Genomic DNA, 21,910 nt, shown 5'->3' on the forward strand with positions numbered 1-21,910 from the left:
TCCCTGCCATCTTCAGTCAATAACCACACCATTATGATCCCAAGAAAACCACCATGGTTCTAGAGCACACGTAAAGTAATATGTTTCTCCACAGACAGAGAGATTTCTTACTTTCATGTATTTTTTAACTGCAGAAGAAAATTCTTATCTCTAGGAGATTCTCGGCAAGTCTCCCTTCCCCATGACAAAGGCCCAGATCTTAGTGCCAAGGAGGCTGGGCAAGCAAGATGCTGGTGTCAGCTGCCTCTGTGACTGAGGCAGTGCAGTGTGCTGGGGAGTGGGAACAGCTGCTGACTAGGTGGTCAAGAGCAGCTACTGAAGAGCATGCACTTTTAATTGCAGAAACAAATCCTCTGTTTGTGCTCTTCTGCCATGTTACAGACTTGATTTTGCTTAATGGATGTCAGTTACTTATTCTGTCTCCATGGGAATAATATTTGGACATTTTCTGTTGTTCCTATTGTGCTCTACAAATATGAATCCATTAAAGTGTCTTCAGAATGTGCTCAGTACTAATGAGCTCATATTTGTAAAACATGGCAATACTTTGATAAAGTAGCCTCTGAAGCAATACTTAAATTTAGCTGAACTTTTAAGAAAATCAATGCTATCATAGTAGAAAATATCTGTCTGTCCATCTGTCTATCTATCTATCTATCTATCTATCTATCTATCATCTATCCATCCATCTATCTATCTATCACCCACCTACCTACCTACCTACCTACCTACCTACCTACCTACCTACCTATTTACCTACCTACCACAGGTCTAGGGCTCAAACTCAGGGAGTTGTACATGCTTGGCAAGTTTTCTGTGACTAACATCCTAGCCCTTGGTTTTATAGGTTGTGGCCTCATTATATAGCCCAAGCTGCCTTGAACTCAAAATTCTCCTGCCTCAGCCTCTTACATCCTGGGATTCCAGGTCCCACACTGTGTAGCTTAAAGGCAACTTACTTTAAGAATCACAAGATTGTCAAAGAAAACCTCTAGTTTTTAGAAAGATGTTATTTCATCTTTAAGTGACTCCCTGGAACTGCGCCATGTTCTTGGGATCACAAGAAGACAAGCAAAAGTAAGGGGTTTCTTTTCTTGAGCGTCCCTTTCTCAACGCAAACAGATGTGCGAACCACACTATAAAAGTTGCCTTAAATATAAGGCAAGGAATTGGGCATTTAGCTCAGTGGTAGAGCGCTTGCCTAGCAAGCACAAGGCCCTGCGTTTGGTCCTCAGCTCTGGCAAAAAATAAAATTTTAAAAAAGGCAAGTGCATAACTGAGCGTCCCTTTCTAGTTGAGGTTTTTATTTTGTTTTCTTGTGTGGTGTTTCTCCTTGTCTGTCTTTTCATATTTGAGCATGAGATACCAGCTTAGCCTGCTGGAAAAAGGTATACATCCACTGGGGAGCAGATGGGATGGTGACATACTAGGAAGTTCCTGTGGGAGAGATGTCTTTTTCAGCTGTGGAATTCCAGTGTCCTGTGGAGAGGTCTTCTCTTCAGATCCGTTCAGTTTCTGCGCAGACCACCCACTGTCTAATCCCGGGACCAGTGTGGGCAGAGAGTGATAATATGTCTGGCTGGTCGGGAGGTACAATGGCAATCTCAGGACCTCGTGCAGAGACCGTAACCAAAGCTGTCCAGACACCCGCTTTACTTCATAGCTACACTCGGGACAATTTTTTTTCATTGTTTCTTCTTTCTGAGAAATTCATCTTCCATCTCCTGCAACAGTGGGTGACTGAGTGCGAGGGGAAGTGAGTATGCACCGGCAGAAACGGGATCAGTGACCAAGACGTGCAACTGGTCTGTACAACACCACTGCCCATGTCTGCTGTGCCTGCTGTCATTAGAGTCCAAGTCTCAACGTCATAACTGATCTTCTCTCGTGCCTTCCTGCCCAGGCCCTAAGGTCTGACAACTTCTAACACCATTTGGCTCATGATCTCTGGCCTTGCTGTTTCGCTCCTGCTCAGCCTGTCACCTGAGGCTGTATGTCAAATTCATGTCATTCTAATGGAGAAGGCAAAGTAAATGTGAGGGGCAAGCGGTCATTTTAGTAAGATTACATAAACTCAAATCTGTCAACCAAGGGAACCAAGGGAGCTGAAAAGCCAGCCTCGCTGGATCCCAAAGTAAGGGGAATCCCAGAAAAAAAACCAAGTGAGTCAAGGTCACGGGAAGCAGAATAGAGAGGCTGTTAGGCCCTGAGCTTTGGGGTCAGACAGCTTAATTTTGCATCTTGGTCTCTTTCCCAACCAGCTTTGTGATATAGGACATTTTTCTTTAATGGTGCCTTCTTTGTAAAATGGGGGTAATAGCAGTTGCCTAATTCATCAGACTATGGCCCATACTTAGGAATTAATATTCCTAAAAACACTTAAGAGAGTACTTTTGAGATGACAATAAATGAATTATTTTAATCATTATGTTGGATACATTTAACTGAATGATTGGACTAGAGGACCATCTTTCCTTTTGTTATTTGTGTGTATGCATGTTTTGTCCACATCTACATCTGCACACCACGTGCATGTCTGGTGCCCACAGAGGCCAGAAAAGGGTGTCAGTCCCCTGAGACTGTAGTTGCATTTGGCTGTAAGCTGCAATGTGGTGCTAGGGATTGAAGCCAGGTCCTCGGAAAGAAAAGCAAGTGCTCTTAACTGCTGAGCCATCTCTCCAGCCCTTGAGGGATATCTTAATTTAAGAAATACAAGAGATAATTTTCTTTGTAGATTTGCTCTACATGTAACAAGTGAACTAATAAAGTAGCTGGTAGAGGGAATGACTATCTCTGGAGAAGCCTTGGCTCATCCACCTCTGACAGGAGTTTACTTGTATCCAATAAAAGAAACAAATGGTGTATTATCCAAGTTTTCAAAACATATTCACTAGTATTCTAAAATGATCAACAATTCTGACTTTTAAGAATGTTACAACACATCCTTTTTTTTCTAGCCCAAACTGATCTGCCCTAAAGGGCTCCTGGCTGTTGCATCTACTTGACATACACTAGAGACGTCATGGAAGAAGTCAACTGAGAAAATGCCTCTATTAGATTGCCAGTGAGAGGTCTGTCTCTGGTGCATTTTTTTTTATTCATGGTTGATGTGGGGCCGGACTCACTGTGGGCAGTGACACCCCTGTAAAAGAAAGCATTCTGAGAAGGCATGGGGAGCAAGCCAGTAAGCAGCTCTTCTCCATGGCTTCTGTCTCAGCTCTAGACTCTAGGTTCCTGCCCTGTTTCCCCTCAGTGGTGTGAAAAGCTCATCATATCAGCTCTAAGATGAAATAAACCCTCTCCTCTCTAAGCTGCTTCTCTGATCTTCCAGCGTTTCTGGCTCCAGGTTTGTTTTTATTAATAAGACCTTTTAAGATTCATGCTACAGATTTATGGGTTGATTTTGTTTTAAGTAGAGACAGGAACTATGATGTGTCTCTCCTGCAGCCAATCATTTGACATGTTACAGGCGTTTAAGAGAAATGGCAGGAAGAACATCATCCCCTAAGAGATCTGGGCTCTGAGATGGGTAGAAATGTGCAGGTGTTCAAAAGCCATTTTCAGAGCTGGGGCTGGAGCTCAATAAGAGCTTGTCTTCTTGGGCCTGATTTGCATCCTTAGTACTAAAATAGACTACTTAATTAATTAGTTAATCTAAAGACAAATTTTAATCTTAAAAATTACAATATAAGGAGAAATAACATCATACATTTTCATGTCTTAGATTCTGTAGTTGGCTGTTTTGATTTTGGGGGTTGAGGGGAGTGTTGGGGCCCAAATGTTTTAGAAGTGCATCATGGCCATTTAGCTGTTCTAAATACACTATTCTCTCTACTCAGCCAGAGGTAGGCTTTACAGGTCAGGGAAGTCCACTCCAAGTTCTTTTGTTTTATTTTGTTTTTTTGAGACAGGGTTTCTCTGTGTGGCTCTGGAATTCACTCTGTAGACCAGGCTGGTCTTGAACTCAGAGATCCATCTGCCTCTGCCTCCAGAGCGCTTGGATTAAAGGTGAGTGCCACCACCACCAGCACATTCCAGTTCATCAGTAGTGGCCTTCTGGGTGTCATGTACCCCAAACTTCCCTCTAGACGAGTGGTTCTCAACCTTGCAAATGCTGTGACCCTTTAATACAATTCCTCATGTTATGCTAACCATCAACTATAAAATTACTTTTATTGCTACTTCATGACTGTAATTTTGCTACTCTTATGGATTGTAATGTAAATAATTTTTGGAGACAGAGGGTTGTCACAGGGGTTGCGACCCAGAGGGTGAGAACCACTGCTCTAGGCTGTGGCAACTTTGTCAGTGAAGGCACAGCTGAGTCACTGCAGCCTCTGGTCCCTGCAACTGCTTTCCTGAGTCAGGCCTGCTGTGGCTACTAGCTGTGGTATGAGCTGCAGGCTCTGGAAATATGTGGAACCCTTTCCTTTCCTGGCAATCATCCTGTTTTCATGATTTTCTAGTCACTATCTTTTTTCAGTTCTGTTTCCATTGATGTGGAGAAAACAAATGCCAGGCAGACTGACAATTTGTAAACTATGCTGTCAAGGAGTATAGCCTTAATTAACAAAACTAATAATTCTCGTCTGGGAAAGTTATGAATCCTTAACATTTCAATGTGATAGGATTGTCCTTAGCAATGCTAAGCCCAGGCTATAAAAAATATACTCTTCAATTGAAAAGAGGAAGAAGGGGATTGAAGAAATGGCTCAGTGGTTCAGAGTACTGATTGCTCTTCTGGAGGGCCCAGGTTTTATTATTAGCACCCATGTGATGGCTCACCCCATTTGTAACTCCAGTTCCAGGGATCCAATGCCTTCTTCTGACCTCTGTGGTCACTAGGCACACACATGGAACACAGACACACATGTAGACAAAATATCCATACACATAAAATCAAAGACAAAAAAATTAAAAGAAATGGGGCCTTAAATTCAAACAGTGACCACCATAAAAGATTTTAAAGAGACACCATTCCTGTGAAAATTGTCTATTGTGTTCCCCGAAATATTGTGCACTCTAATAAACTTATCTGGGGTCAGAGAACAGAACAGCCATTAGATACACATAGAGGCCAGAAAATGGTGGCACTCACGCCTTTAATCCTAGCATTCCACAGACAGAAATCCATCTGGATCCCTGTGAGTTCAAAGCCACACTGGAAACAGCCAGGCATGGTAACAAGAGCCTTTAATCCCAGGAAGGATGGCTGGAAGCAGAAAGGTATTTAAGGCACAAGAACAAGAAACTAGGGCTGGTTAAGATTTTAGGCTTCTGAGCAGCAGTTCAGCTGAGACCCATTCTGGATGAGGACACAGAGGCTTCCAGTCTGAGGAAACAGGATCAGCTGAGGAATTGGCAAGGTGAGGAAGCTGTGGCTTGTTCTGCTTCTCTGATCTTCTAGCATTCACCCCAATACCTGGCCCCAGGTTTGTCTTCATTAATAAGACCTGTTAAGATTCATAATACAATTGTCTAAGCTCTTTTATTATATGTCTGATTGTGTTTACATTTTCCTCTTCTAAAACTGCTGACAAAGTCCCCATATTCTCATAAAATAATATGGAACATACAAATTTATAATGATTATTATGGTCTTCAACATCAGTTACCAAATATTATTAAGAACAGCCCAACTTATAAAGGAGAATTAGTTTATTGCCTGTAATTATTTTTGTGCAGGAAATTAGGTGTTACTTGGTTGTGACAAATTACCACATTGTTATAACACTTTTGAGACAAGTCAGATACAAATAGGTAAGAGTGAATTAAAATACTCAGTGTATTTATGACATGCTTAAAATCCAAAGGACCAGAGTGCAGATGCAGGAAATGTACTCAATCCCAGAGGCATCATGGGAACAGTCCTTGCAAGCATACACACTCCTTGTTGAGTCAGGCCCTACCTGGTTTCAAGGTTCTGCAGCCCTTTCCTAATAAGGTACCCTGTTCCTGCCTCACCTGACATAATGCTACAGAGCCACTGAGATAAAGCTGGACCTTAGGTGGGGTGGAGTCACTGCACTTGCTAGCCAGGCAAGCAGAACCCAGTACCGGATGCCAGTATTGTGCCTCTCTGGCTGGCTTTGACCTTTCTGCCTGGTTCTCAGGATTCCGTTCTCATTGTATGTTTTGCTTTGTGCTATGTTCTATTTCCTACATCCAAGTCTCTTGATTCTGGTTCACTCAGCACATCCAAGAGAGTACAAAGATGCTCCAAGATGAAGACATGGTAGTTTGAATAATATTGGCCTTGTTGGAGTAGGTGTGGCCTTGTTGGAGTAGGTGTGGCCTTGTTGGAGTAGGTGTGGCCTTGGAGTAAGTGTGTCACAGTCTCTTCTCACTCCCTGTGGATCCGGATCTGGATGTAGAACTCTCAGCTACGTCTTCAGTACCAAGTGTGCCTGTGTGCAACCATGCTTCCCTCCAAGATGAAAATGGACTAAGCCTCTGAACTATAAGCCAGCCACAATTAAATGTTTTCCTTTTTAAGAGTTGCCATGGTCATGATGTCTTTTCACTTTGATGAAACCCTAATTAAGCCAGAAGCCAAGCTGTGATTACAAGCCATGGGTTTGGAATCAAGCATAACTTCACTTTCCAGAAGCCAGGCTTTGGGGACACAACAGCAACAGACCTCAACAGGCTCACCTGCAAAGACACTATAAGTATCCCTGACTTGATGGGTGGCTGATGGGCGGGGGCCTGACCTGTGAACATTTAATGAGTTGACACATACCTAGCACAGAATTGTGGTCACCCAGAAATGCTCAGTGAATTGGGTTTCATGTGTAGTTACTCACTTGCACAGGCTGATGGATATGCCTGCTTACTTCCCAGGACTGTGACCTACACTCAGCTCGTTTCTACAGCCACAATGCCAAGCTCCAAAGCCAGGTCTTCCACCTCTCTGGGTCCAGCACTGACCAGGTTCCGCTCACTGCTGTAGGCAATAGCTCTGTCCTCAGAAGACTTTCACTAAACTCAGTTTCCTGTATAATTTAGAAACCCCTTCCTGCATTATTCTTTTACTTGCTCTCCCTCTTTTTGATTTTCATCAGGGAAGTCAAACTCAGTATAAAACTAAATTTGAATGTAAAGAATGCACATGAATAGTGCTGGCAAGATGGCTCAGTATGTAAAGGCACCTGTCACCAAACCTGAAGTTCCAGGTTCAATTCTTGGAATCCAAGTGGTGGAAGGAGAGAAGTGACTTCTGCAAGTTGTCCTCTGACTTACACACACACACACACACACACACACACACACACACACACACACACACTAAATAAAAATATAATAAGAAGTCTGCTAAGCCAGGCAGTGGTGGCGCACACCTTTAATTCTAGCACTTGGGAGGCAGAGCCCGGTGGATCTCTGTGAGTTCGAGGCCATCCTGGTCTGCAGAGGGAGATCCAGGACAGGCACCAAAACTACATGAGAAATCCTGTCTTGAAAAAAAAAAAAAGTCTTCTAAAAAGAGTGCACATTTATAAAATCCACGTGCATTTATTAAAAGAGTGTAAAGAACAATAAAACTAACACATATTGAACAGACTAGCATTTTGCTTCAAAGAAAACCAGCAGCCAAGCCCTTGACTTGGTAGAAATCTCAAAGTAGCCTTGCCAGATATGTGCTGCACTGAAGGTTCTTCAACCATGCGTGCTGAAATCCAGGAGTAAATCTCTCATGGTATATCTCATGATCCAGAAGTCAAAGTCTGGAGAGAGGGCTCAGCATTGAAGGGCACTGGCTGTTCTTCCAGAGGACCCAGGTTTGATTCCCAGAACCCATATAGCAGCTCACAACTACCTGTAACTCTAGTTTCAGAGGATCTAACACCCTTTTCTGGTCTCTACAGGCACTAGGCACATGTGGTGACATACACACATGGAGACAAAACACACATGCACATTTTAAAAAATCTTGGAACAACAACAACAACAAAAGAACCAGAAGTTAAAGAAAAAGGGGATGCAGCTGAGCACAACCACAACTCAGCATCTCTGTTCAAGAGTCTCACAGTCATGATGCATGGGCTTTCACACCTACTTCCTATTAATTTTAAGGTTTTTATGTGGCTTGATCCAAGCTATGCCTATCCGTGGTTCATCGTTTATTGAACAGGTCTCTAGATAAATGTTACAGGATCCAAGATTTGGGAAGAGTCAGAGTAGAGACAATGTTTTTCATAATATTCATTTAGTCAAATACTTGGCAATGATGTTGCTAAAAGGGTGGGGGAGAGAACTATTACATTTTGAAAAAATCAATTCCAAGTTGCACATATTTTTTTTTTTTTTTACATTTTTACTACCTCCAAAATCAAGATGCATTTCAACAATGCAACAAAGCCCATGTCATGGCTTAATTTTGTATTACCTTTATTTTTCTTCTTGATAGAACAGAAAGAGAGGTGTTGTTAACAGCCAATGATGCCTCAGATTTAATGAAACATTTTAGACCTTTTTTTTCTTTCATTGACCCTTCTGTTTTAGGTTACCTTCCTCATCCTTTAATTTAGCTCTTTGTGTGTGCACCTGTGTGTGCGTACATGTGCATATATGCACTTTGAAGAGATCCTAAGAGCTAGGGGACTCTTCTGCAGAGAAGGGGCTCTCTAAAGTACTGGAGTCTTGTTTCCTCACTCTAAGTTCAAGATGAGACCCCAGGAAGGACAAATTTCCCACTGCCAAAAGAAAATCAACTTTCTTATTTGAGGATCAGCAGGACAGACAGAGAGAAAGAGAGGGAGAGACAGACAGACAGAGACAGAGAGACAGAGAGAGACAGAGGCAGAGAGAAAGAGAGACAGAGAGACAGAGAGAGAGAGAGACAGACAGACAGACAGACAGAGAATTAACAAAGTATATTATATAGGTAGGAAAATGTCACAATGAAACCATTTATTTTGTAACCAATAGACTCTCATAGGAAGAAAGGAAGAAAATCAGTTCAGCAGAAGGCCTGGTACAGGACAAAGTGAGGATTACTAACACTGAGATACTGGGATGCTGTTTCTGCTTTATCCAACCTTCTCATGCTCACCAGCATGGATTACCAAGGACTGGCTTAAACCTTTGTTCTCAACTGTGCCAACAAGAGGGGAAAAAACAGATGCTGGCTTTTTTCTACCTTCCTGGGAATAGGTCTGTGGCCAGCCTTTAGCTTCTTTAATACTGATGCCAGCTTCCCAGGGGCTCATATCCCTGTGTGGTTAATCTCACAGACCTACTGTGGTTACATTTGGGGTTGTGTTTTATCTTCCTTTTTTTTTCTTTCTCTTGATGTTGCCTCCACACAAGAATTATGAACTAATACAAAGCACAATGTATTCAAAGAACTGGCAGGGCAGGGGCTGTAGATGTGGGGGAAGTCAAGCCTGTTTAAAATAGCATCCCTCCTAGAGCCGTAAAGCCTTGAAGCTGGAATACATTCTGTGCTCACAGGTAAGCTAACCAAATTGAAGGAAAAGAGACCGACTCTGAGTGCTACACTCTCACACTGGCTTATGTGTAAGTTGATGAACCTTTAAATTAAGACATTTAAGAGAGAGAGAGAGAGAGAGAGAGAGAGAGAGAGAGAGAGAGAGAGAGAGAGAGAGAGAGGAGTTTGGCAAATATCACATCCTCATGGAAAAAGGCTGGCTGGAAATCCATTTTTCTGGCACCTAACAACATTTGCCTACAAGTGCTCCCAAATCTCCCAATTGTCTGCCTTAAGCCCTTAGAACAGGTACTTCAAAAGGCCTCCTACATAGCCTGCATTTAGGTTAAATAAGAGTTTATTTACAGGAATCTTCCCTAGACTGGGGGGCTCCATGCAGAGGGGTTTGGAACTGGCTTTTATCAGGCAACATGAAGATGTCATGGACTGAAGTCAGTTTTAAAATTCAGGTCTTAGAATGGTGTTTCTGAAACTACAGAGGTGAGAGAATCTAAAAATCCAGGCTATGTGTTTTGCAGATTCGTGTCTAAAAATCACACAAGAAGCTGTGGCAGTGTGCTTGCCTAACACTTGTGACAACCTAGGTTTGATCCCCAGAACCACATACACCAAAATATTATGCAGGAAAAGATTTCACTTTCTTCTAATCCCAGTCAAGAGAGAAAAACTAGCTTTTGGGGTCTCCCATTACTGAAAGGTGGGTTTTCATCAAGGATATGCATGCATTGCTGAGGTCTCAAGCTTATTAGAGGGGGTCTCCATCAGCTTCCGATTTTATTTGAATCCAAGACTTTTTCATCTGCCTCGACATGAGTGTTAAAGGTAGACTGCCCAAACTGACACACTTCTCCCCCAGCCTCGCTTCTGCCTCCGTTTACATTCTGATATCAGGCTTTTCATTTTGGACCCTGAATATTTCTAGCTTTTTTGTGAGCACCACTAAGCACTTAAAACACTGTTCAGAGTCCATTTCCCCTAGCACTTTTAGAGGCCTGTAAGAGAAGGACTTTTATGGAATCCACAATATTCCATAAAACTACCACAGTCCTTTTCTCCCTGTGAATGTACATGTGTTGGAATTTAAGAAAAATAAATACTTTAAAAGTTTAAGAAGAATAAAACACTTTAAAAAATTAAATGTGTAAAGCCACAGCAGAACATAGATGCTCAGAAGACCTAATGTGCCTTTGGGTTCTAGCGGCTGAGCAGTACAGACCCCCAGGCAAGTCAACTCCTAGGAGAGGTAATCAATTTGATTTCTTGTTAAATAAAGTAAATGGTGAATAGTAACATACATTTTGTCAATATCACAGGACAAGCTATTAAGCATGGCCATATGTGTGCATATGGGGTATCATTCATGTAATTTCTTTTCTTTCATGCAAGATTTTCAGATTTGATTGTTTCTTAAAAGCAAATTGTTACATAATGATGACAATTATTTACACATACTTAATATTTCTCTTGTGTATATTTTAAGAAGAAAATGTAACTGATTCCCTAAAATCTTAGCAAACACATCAATAGCTTATAAAACAGTGAAGTTTTCTGGGAAAGCCCTGGGGAATTCTGAGGGAAATGTTTGCATGCTACGATGGACACGGGCTTGAGAGACAGCTGGGGTTAGATTATAACACCATTTCTACGATGTCCTGGCTTGGGACTTAACTCACCTCCTGTATGAAAGGTGTGAGGGAACCCTAGCAGGACTTCTGATTGGGTTAGCTGAGATATGACTGCCTTGAGGAGAGAACTGAGCATCAGGAGAAAGACAGAGGAAGGATTGGAGGGGAAATGGATGGGCTGGACGCAGGGAGGAAGGAGGCTTCACAGTGTTAGGGAATTCAGGTTGCCAGGGCCCCCCCTTCCATTAAAGAACAGGAATATTCACCAAGCCCATAATACATCAGTCTCAGGCTGGAGAGATGGTTCAACAGTTAAGAGCACTGGCTGCTCTTCCAGAGGTCCTGAGTTCAATTCCCAGCACCTGCATGGTGGCTCACAACCGCCTGTAATGAGACCTGGCGCCCTCTTCTGTCTGATGCCTTCTTCCATCATGCAGGCATACATGGAAGTAGAGAACTCATAAACATAAAATACAAAAATAAACAGATCTTTAAAAATAGTCAAAAACAAAGCATATCAGTCTTACACTCATTTCTAAGCAATTGGTCTCTAGACTGCTACCATTCATGAAAATTCATTTCATGTCTTCTGTAAAATTCAGCACAAGGATAAAGACATGTCAGACTGCCTAGATCTCTGAGATGCTTAGGGCCGTCTGTACCACAGGAAGGTCCAATGTGGCATCCTTGGGAAGAGTACCCTTGACATGACCTATGGAGGCTGAGGACTGGGAAGAGAGAAAGGAACTTTCCTCTTGCCATCCTCAGAATCCTATCCTTGTTTTCCTAGGATGCAGGTGGAAACAGCTCCTGCCCTGGGCTCTGAAGGTCAAGGAAGGCAAGAATACCAAATCATCATTGTTGTTCAGGCTTGCACACAATTTATCCTACTTTTCATCACACAATAGGATAGAAGATGTGGTGGTTGGTCTTCACTTCCCACTTACCAGCATTTAGAATCATCTTGGAGGGCTGTCTGTGGGCATTGATGTGGGGGCATTTTCAGAGTGATGAACAGAATGAGGGGTGGGGGGGCGTTGTCATCATGACCACAATACTTGACAGAAACATAGGAAGGAGGATGTGTGGCCCAGGGCTTCAGTCCCCAAGGTGTAGAGGAGTAGATCACGTGGAGCATGTGACACAGGCTGCTCTCATAACAGCAAACCAGAGAAGCAGAGAGAGCAAGACAGGAGGTAGGCCCAGACTATAATCTTCAAAGCATGACCCCAACCCCAGTGGCTTCCTTTTTCCAGCAAGGGCCCACAGCCTCCCACACCACCAGCTGGGGAAAGATGAGCTGTGGGGGGGCAGTCAGACTCACATTATTGCAGAGATGTTTTCAAGCTGAGTGAGTCTCGTGTATAGGTGTGGAGGAGTGAGGAAGCACCAGATGCCCACAGAGGAATGTGAACCAGCCCCTCCTCCTCATTTATTAGTGTTTTGTTTTCATTGACCTCCACCCTCAGGTGTGCTGAAAGAACTCAGTTGTGTAAGGGGATGACCAGTTCCAGTCTGACCTAGCGGCTGGAACATCTCTGAATGGGGACAGCGTGTGTGCCATGGGTGGAGAATTTCTCATGCCATGGGCCAGACTATGACTATGGCTTTCCCCTCCATTTTGGATGCTATGTAATTAGAGGGACATCTTGCCTGAGTGAGCAGGCAGACTGTTACATGAGGTAATGGCTTGGGAGATGATTTGTGTTACCTTGGTGATGGACAAGAGGAGACATGTTTGGCTAGAAGAGAAGAGACATTACAGCTGGGCTTGAAAGGACCTCAGGTGAAGGGCAGAAACAAAGATACACAATGAGTGAGCCTGGATGTCAGTGGTGAAGAGATGATGTCAGGTGCTGCCTCCTTTCTCCCTGGTAGCCCCAGGTAAGAACCACAGCACCCCCATCCACAAGAAATAATGTGGCAATTAAAAAAAAAAAGTCTGCCTAGGTACAGTGCTAATGAACACAATGCCTCTGTTTTAGAAGTGAACACTTTTTCCTGGACTGGTGTCACATAAGCGTGGCTTAGCATGGCATGTAAGGGTTAGAATGTAGGCCTCTAGGTGGGATCCTGGGGAAACAGAGAGAGGGTATTTAGAGGGTAAATAGGGAAAAGGCTCCAAATGTTAGAAAAAGCCCAGCACAGGTTAACACGGTATGGAACACAATGCTGTTGGCAAAACAGAAGACCAAGCATCAAAAAATTCAAAGGGATAGAACGATTCCAGAGTCTGATTTCTGCAACAGAATCCAATCATAAGTAATACACAAGTCTCTGGAAACCTCCTGCAGGTGGTTGAGAATCAAACATAAAATAACCAACAAATGAAAGAGGAAGTCCTGCCGGTCATGGGGCCACACAGATATGCTGAAGAGGCGGAAGCAGGAAGATCATGAGTTCCAGGCCACCCTGTGTTACATTAAAAATGAGTGAGTAAGTAAGTAAGTGAATGAATGAATGAATGAATGAAAAAAGAAAAGAGACAGAGGAAGTCAGAACAGAAACTAGAAAATGAAGTGGCCGACCCTTCTTATAATAGGACAGACCCTAACAGGGCCAGTTGTTTTGTTGTTGTTGTTGTTGTTGTTGTTGTTTATTTGTTTGTTTTCTAGGGGCAAATTTGCTAAGACCTCTGCCCCATATTACCCCCATCATCCTATGTTGACTCATGTCTGGCTTCAATCAGACCTTCAGGAAGTATGTCCAGTCTGGTAGCCAATCAGGGTCCTACCTGGCCACAAACAGGAACTGTTCTTGCTATTTTCAGTCAAACAGACTCCTGACACAGCCAATAGACCCCTGACACTGCAACCACAGGTGCTGACCAGATGTCATGAGCCAATCATAAAATGATTCCTGTACCAATAAGGGTCTATACCCAATCACTTCAAAGTACACTTAACACAACTGGAATTCCCCTAATCCTGCTTAAAAGGAGCCTTTGAGCTTCTCTTGGTGTCGCCATTTGCCAGTTTGTTGGATATTTTGACCCCAGCACGCTAGAATTTTTTATTAAATGCTCTTGTTGATTGTGTACGTGACTGGCCATCTTTTATGGGACTTCTCACAGACCATAACAGAAAGCAAAGCAACAATATCAAAATCTATGAGACACAGCTAAAAATGTTTTGAAAGGAAAGCTTACATCATCATGTTTGTAGTGGACAATGAGAAATATCCCAAACCTCTGAACTAAATCTTCATCTTAAAAGCAAACATTAAGAAGGACACAAAAACCATAAAAGCATCTTGATATAAATCAAAACAATAAGATAATGGAGAAAATCAAGGAATTGCTAACTTCCTTTGAAAAAATAATTTTAAAAAAGGCGAACAGTGAGGCACATCTGAAAGATGTTGGAAAGAAAACTCTCAGAAGAGAAAGCCTAGCAGTAGCTTCCAGGGCCTGGGGGTCAGGACAAGGACTTAGCACAAGGAACAAAAAGGCAGGCAGAGTGATAAGGAACACAGATTGCAGATTCCTAGGTGGTGAGAGGTGTTGTTGAAAATGAATAGAACTGTAAATTAAATGGGATAAGTGCTTCTGCATATACATTGAACCTCAATAAACCTTCCATTCACTCTTCAAAGAAAGGATTTTTTTTTTTATGTGCTAGAACAACACAGTGAAGACAAGGGCCAAGTGAATGAGAAAAGTCTTTTTAAGATGGAAGGATGGCTATTTAATCCAAAGTAAAAGAAAGGTAGAAAGGAACACTTTTATGAGAGCACAGAACCCACCAAGCAGGTGAGGATGCCCATATAAAAACAAAAGCATCTTCATGGTATCCTGGGAGATTCAGGAATTCAGAAGATGCATCTTAAGAAATGATAACCCAACTGCAGCTACCCTAGAACTGAGGCCACTGGAAAGCATCACACAAAAATGTAGGCAGAATTCTAGGCATGTCCTCCAGATGGCTGTGCTGGCTATTTCTATGTCAACTTGACACAAGCTAGGAAGAGAGACTCTCAGCTGGGAAAAAAATGCTTTTGTAAGACTGGCCTGTGGGCAAGTCTGTAATGCATTTTTCCATTGATGATTGATGTGGGAGAGCCCACTTCACGAGGGGCAGCACCACACCCACCACGGCCATGTCAAGCAAGCCAGTAAACAGCATCCCTCCGAGTCTCTGCTTAAATTCCTGCCTCCAGGTTCCTGCCTCAGTTCGTGCCCTGACCTCCCTCATCGATGGAGTATGACCTGAGAGTTATAAGATGAAATAAACACTTTCCTCTTCTTGTTGTTTCTGGTCAAGGTGTTTTATCACAATAAAAACCCTAACTGAGATCATGGCTATTCCTGGTGCATATGTTCTGAACAATCCTCCTCACTTGAGAGTGAATGGAACTTGAAAATGTGGCCAGAATTCCCTCCTAAGGTTAGATGCCTAATCAGCTGACTGGATGAACAAGACCTAGCCACTTGAGCTTAGGAAGGTAGGGCCTTTCCCTGAATGCAGAGCTCCCAGCTGGTGTGAAGAAGGAAACTATAATTCCATTGTGAATTGACCTTGAGAGAATCCTGGGGGCAAGACCTGAGGACCAGAGGCATGGAAGTCAAGTCCAGCACACCTTCAGTAAGGAGATGAGAACTGACTTCTGACCACAGTCAGAGTTCTTGGAAAAGGACTCTGAACCTCAGCTGATCAAAATCCATCTAGGAAAGACTGAGGTCCTAGCTATAAACACATTCAGATTTCTAACCAAGAAACTGTCTGTGAATAAACCTGTCTTGGTTTCTGCCATTCAGTTTGTGATGATGTGGGTATGTACCAATAAGAAGCCAATTAAGACTGACTATAGAATTCAAATGTACCAAAGTAGTTTAGTCAATGAAAATACTGTCATGGTTTTGACCAAAGGAGTTTCTTAATGAATAGCACGTCAGCTTTAGTGACTTAGTGGCCATTAAATAATGAGCATCACACAATAAAAAGAGATGAAGTCAAGGGTGTGTTTGGAAAAACCACGGCTATCAATTCCATCCAGAGGTGGCCAGGAAGCTGTCATAGGCTGGTGGAGGAGCTTCTGTGGAAGATCCCCTGCATGCAGCCTGGTCTCCTCACATTGACATCCCCTCCAGGCTTCCCTTCTCCACCTCAGGTGATGACTACAGAGAACCAAGTCTCCCCACAGAATTGGATTCTCTTCCACAGGGCTCCAGGACCAAGAATAACACTGGGCATGAAAGAACTTCAGTCTTCACTGGACTTTCTTCACACTGACCACACCTATCATCATTATTCAGATGGACAAACACAGGTGGTGAGTTTTGAACCCCCAGTTATTGGATATCCACCACTGCTGATGTAATAAACCAATCAAACCAAATTGATAAATCCAGGTTTAATGAACAGAGCAAAGTAATTCCTGGGTGACCCTCAGGAGGGCAGAAGAGGAATCACATGGCAAATACCATGGCCAGGTCTTAAGTAATCTGTAGGTGTGATCTTGAGCAGCCCCAGGGAGAGGCTAACTCTTGGTGAGCTTTCTGAGGGGAGAGACTGTTGTTTGGCAGGCTTTCTGAGGGGCAGAGTTTGGAGGGGGCAGCTGCAGTAGATATCCCCAATAGCAGACATCATTCCCAAAGAGTCTTTTCACATATATGAAAATAGAAGAATGTTGTTTAAATTCTTATAATTGTCATTGTATTCTTGTACATTAAAAAAAAAAAATTATACTCAAGCTGGGGGTGGTAGTGCACACCTCCAACACTCAGAAGACAGAGGCAGGTGGATCTCTGAGTTTGAGGTGAACCTGGTCTACAGAGTGAGTTCCAGGATAGTCAGGGCTACACAGAGAAACTCTTGTATTGGAAAAAAAAAAACAGTAATAACAAAAACTATACTCTTTATTTTCATTTCAGTGTTTAGACATAAGACTCTTAATTTTTATAACTTTACTAGTTCTTTTGTACTAAGGAATTGTGAATTCTAATAATTATGCAAAAAAAAAAATAGAACATGTAATGGCTTACCTTGTAACTTTTTAGTCTGATGAAGTCCACCTTCATAGAGACAAATCGATCTGAATTTCGGCTGATGTTCTTAAGGTGTTCTACAAGGTCAGCACAGAATTTGTAACCTCCTTTCAGCACACACAGGACCAGAATATCATGGTAGCCTATGTCTTTCATTATATCTTTAGCCAATCGCTCAATTCTGAAAAAAAAAAAAGTAAGAAATAAAAGATACATTAAGGTGCAACTAATAAATGGTATGAATGTTTTATGCAGAGATCAGAACACTCAGGTTAAGGTGAAAACAAAGTATGCTGTGGAACAATCCTCTTGTATACTGAGAGGATTTGTTACTTGAATTGGTTTAATAAAATGCCAATTGGCCAGCAGTCAGGCAGGAAGTGTTGGTGGGGCAACCAAAGAGTGCTGGGAAGAGGAGGGGCAGAGTCAGGACTCACCAGCTAGATGCAGAGGAAGCAAGATGAGAATGTCATACTGAGAAAAGGTACCAAGCCACGTAGCTAAACATAGATAAGATTTAAGTGTAAGAACTAGTTAGTAACAAGCCTGAGCTACTGGCTGATCATTTATAAGTAATATTAAGCCTCTGAGTCAATTATTTGAGAAGCGGCTGCTGGGTATTTGGGAGTTTCTGGTGGGAGAGAAACTTCTGTCTACAAAAGTGTTCAGAACATACTTCTAACAGTGACATCACAGCTCCCGTATGTTGTTAACAGTGAGGTGTTAGCAATCACACATGCCACCTATCATTCTATCATTACAGCACCTGCTTGTTAAACTTTAAAATGTTTTGATGGTATTTAGTGATATTCTCATTTCTAGCAAAGTAGAAATAGAGAGAGTGCTAATTGGTTTTCTTGCCAACTTGACACAAACCTAGACCTATGTGGGAAGAGAGAATCTTAATTAAGATAATGCCTCCATAAGATTGGCCTGTAGACAAGTCTGTGGGGTACTGTGTCGATTCATGATTGATGTAGGAGAACTCAGATCACTGTGGGCGGTGCCATTCCTGAGCAGCTGGTCCTGGGTTATATCAAAAGCAGGCTGAACAAGCCATGAGGAGCAAGCCAGTAAGCAGCCTTCCTCTGTACTCTCTGCTTCAGTTCCTGTCTCCAATTTCCCACCCTGCTTGAGTTCCTGTCCTGACTTCCCCCAGTGATGGACTGTTACCTGGAAGTGTAGGGTGAAATAAATCCTTTCCTCCCCAAGTTGCTTTTGGACCTGGAGTTTTATCACAGCAAAAGAAATCCTAATACAGGGAGTGACTCTCTCACTTTACATTGGAAGAAAAGTCAAGTTCAACGTAACAACAACAACAACAACAAAAAGTCATATTATCACCAAAGGAGCACACCACATATGGGAAAGATGCTCCCATACAACATCAAGAGGTGCAATAAAGGGTGAAATCCAATATGGAGGATGCTCCCTGAAGGCAATAAACAGGCCTTGGCCTGCCCCTGGCAGCTCATTGGAACTATCTTCACAGGTTTCTACTCATTCCATGTCTACAAGGGCATAGCTAGCTACTCCCCACATAAAACTAAAACTTGAACAGAGGTAGAATCTCAAGCATGTTCTTAAAAAAATCCACACTAGCATTTAAAGTTGGATTAGATTAAAATAGACAAACTGAATTATGTATGTATACATAAACAATATTATAATCTCTATATTCTACATATGTGGTATATATTCTATATTACACTTTCTAAGTGTTCTTATATATGCACACATAGAATGTTAGCTATGTTTTCAGGTAGCGTTTACCTAAACTTGATCACCCAAAGATTGTACATCAGGGTATCTGGTATGATTTTACAAAGAGGCGTTTAAATTTATAAATTTTTCATTACATTTGTTTATTTAGTGTATGCACACATGTGTGTATACATACCACAGTGTATGTGTGTGTATGTACACATATGCATGTGTATGTGGGGGGGGGCGGTGCGTGCATGCATATATATACACATACATGTACATTTGGAGGCCAAGGGTCAACCTCGGGTATCATTTCGTAGGAGCTGTCCATCATATGTTTGAGAGTGGGTCTGGAGCTTACCAGTTAGGATAAGCTGGATGCCCTGCAAGTCCCAGGACGTGCCTGTCTCTGTCTCCCCAGAGCTGGAATTACAGATATAGGTTACCATACCAGCCTTTTCCCTGGGTTCCGGGGCTCAAACTCAGATCCCCATGCTTGCACAACAAGGACTTTTCCAAATGAGCATCTCCCCAGCCCCCACAAATCTCACTTTAAATGTAAAGACTCAGATTAAAGCAAAAGAGAAGGGCATGGCATGCTAATACCAATCAAAAGCAAGCTGAAGCAACTATCTCACTGTCAGTCAGAATATAGACATCAGAGTAAGGAAAGTGATCAGGACTAAAGAAGGTCATTGCCTCCTCAGTGATCTCTGTCAGTTCCTGAAGAAAACATAAAAATCCTAAATGTATGCTCTCCTAAGGATGCCAGATGACTGACAGAACAAGGAGAAATGGACACACCCACCACTGCACTTAGACACTTCTGCACCCCCTCTACCAAGAGGATCCAGCAGTCGGAACATCAACAAGGGAAAAGTTGAACTGAGCCACCATCAAGAAGCTGGATCCAGTTTATCTGTGTAGAGCACCCCACTAGACAGCAGAATATACATTATTCTCAAAAGATTCCAATAAAAAATGACAGAGCCAGACAGATGGGAAAATATTTATAAATCATAACCTGATGAAGGTTTGTATCTAATATAGATAATTACATATTCATATAATTTAAATGTATATATATCTTTTATAACTCAACAGGAAGACAAACAACCAAACAAGGAAACTGGCAAAGGGCTTGGATAAACACTTTTAACCCTCACAGAAAAAGAATAGGGGTAGCCGATAAGCACACTAATGATTCAGAAAGTATAAGTTCAAATCACAGGGAGATATTATTATACATACTAGGATGTCTGTGATCCAAAGGACAGACAATATAATGTGTCAGCAAATATGTGGAGAAAACTGGGGTCCTGCTGAACCATTAGGGAGGCTGGAAAAGTCACAGCCTCTTTAGTAAACAACCTGCAGTTCTTGAAACTCACCAGGAAGTCCAGAATTCTACCCCAAGGACTCTATCCAGGAGAAAAAAAAAAGATCCACCCATATCACAATTGTACGAATATTGTTCACAAGCCCAAATTAGAAGTCCAAAGGTTCACTGGCTGCTGGATTGATGATTAGATATTTTATGACTTCATTTCCATGACACATTCAGAGAAATTTCCAGGGGGGAAAAAAGCTGATTAGTAACTGCCTGACAGTAGCAGGTTAATGTAATCGCAAGACTGGATAGTGGAGATGGGACCCAAGCACAAAAATGTGCTGGTAGTATAGAATCATTCCCCCATAATGGGTGAATTCCACAGTCTATAAAATATGTCAAATATTTGTTTTAAAGGTGAGGACAGAAATCCTGGGCTTACCCTGGACCACTGATACAGAATTTTTAGACATAAATGATAACAATACATACTCTACCAAGTTCACTGAGTGGTTTCACTATACAGGGAAAGGGCTAGGGTCCTTTCACCCAGACTTGATCATACTTTCAATCAGGGCACAGTAAACTAAACCACAAAATTCAAGTGAGGAAAGTCAGAATTTGTTTACACACAGGGCCTCCCAAACTGATACTAGGGGAAATGGCTTGTCAGGTGTATGAAAAAGTGAATAGATGAAGTTACTTTTTGCACACATTAAGTTGACATAATTGTTTAAGTCAAGAACCTTCATTAAAATTTGGGGGGGGCAAAATTCCCCCAATCTTTGATTTGCTAATGAGATTTTGCACTATGGAAAACTGCATAATTCCTGAACTTTATTTGACAGAAATTTTATTTTTTTAAGGATCAAATGTGGTTGCCATGGGAAATCCATTTTAGGCCATGATAAACTCCAAACTAGAACTTGTTTTTATGATATACTATGAGTTGAGACAGCAAACAACATAAAAGTCTTAGCCAATAGAAATCTTAGACAATCTAGAAATTTGTGTGAGTGATAAATCTGTTTCTTACTGACAGGGATTGATGGAAAGATATTATCTGGGAAAGTGTCCTGTGGATAGTTAGAGGGTTTCTTTTGCTTCAAGGACTTGGTTCACAGAGTTAAACTGAACCTCACCAGACTATAACAGATTAAAAAACAATAGACTACAGATGGAGTGAAGAGTGAGCCTGGGGACTCCAATTTTTCACTCTCCACTGTCTTCTTCTCTGGGTTCTGGGTCTCTGAGGAGTTGATGATTCAGGACTTGGTCTTCCATGTGAGTGTGAAGATGTACTTATTCAGTCTCAGTACAGGAGTGGTCTACGTAGTTTAAGTACTGAGGCAGTTCTATTACAGGGCTACATCTACAAATCCAGATTCATGGTGGTGAGTCAAAGGCAGTCTTTGAAAACCAGGAGTGAGGTGAGATGTCTAGGACTAGAAATGAAGGACCTAGAAGAGGAAAGAAAATACCTCTACTCTCCACAGATAGTCTGAAGTTGCACATTCTGCTATTCTCAAAACATTACCACAGATGGCCACAATCATACACAAGTGACACACTATTCCAAAGGAAAGCAACGTTTCAGGGAAAGGTCAGGTTTTCAGAGCATGTCCTGTGAAAGTAAAGTTCACCTCCTAACTACCCCTGGTTAAACCAAAAATCTGTGAAAAGCATGAGACAAATGTTTCTGGGTGCAAAGCCATGCTTTCCCATCCTCAGCTCCATGGTTAGTACAGGACATTGCTTTTTTGGTGGGGTAGAGTATTATTTATATTAGCTTATATGTGTATATCTTTCTT

The 21,910-nt window shown here is 42.1% G+C and overlaps 1 protein-coding gene across 1 annotated transcript in view; it reads right to left on the reverse strand.

The window, feature by feature from the left end:
- Window positions 1–21,910, reverse strand: part of Prtfdc1 (phosphoribosyl transferase domain containing 1) — a 100,442-nt gene that overhangs the window by 68,374 nt on the left and 10,158 nt on the right. The window contains exon 3 of the mRNA XM_036186992.1: window positions 17,060–17,243. Within this exon, the coding sequence (XP_036042885.1) occupies window positions 17,060–17,243 (184 nt within the window). The remainder of the gene's footprint in view (window positions 1–17,059; window positions 17,244–21,910) is intronic.

Source organism: Onychomys torridus, chromosome 5 (genome assembly GCF_903995425.1).
Source record: "Onychomys torridus chromosome 5, mOncTor1.1, whole genome shotgun sequence".
NCBI classification, from domain to species: Eukaryota; Metazoa; Chordata; class Mammalia; order Rodentia; family Cricetidae; genus Onychomys; species Onychomys torridus.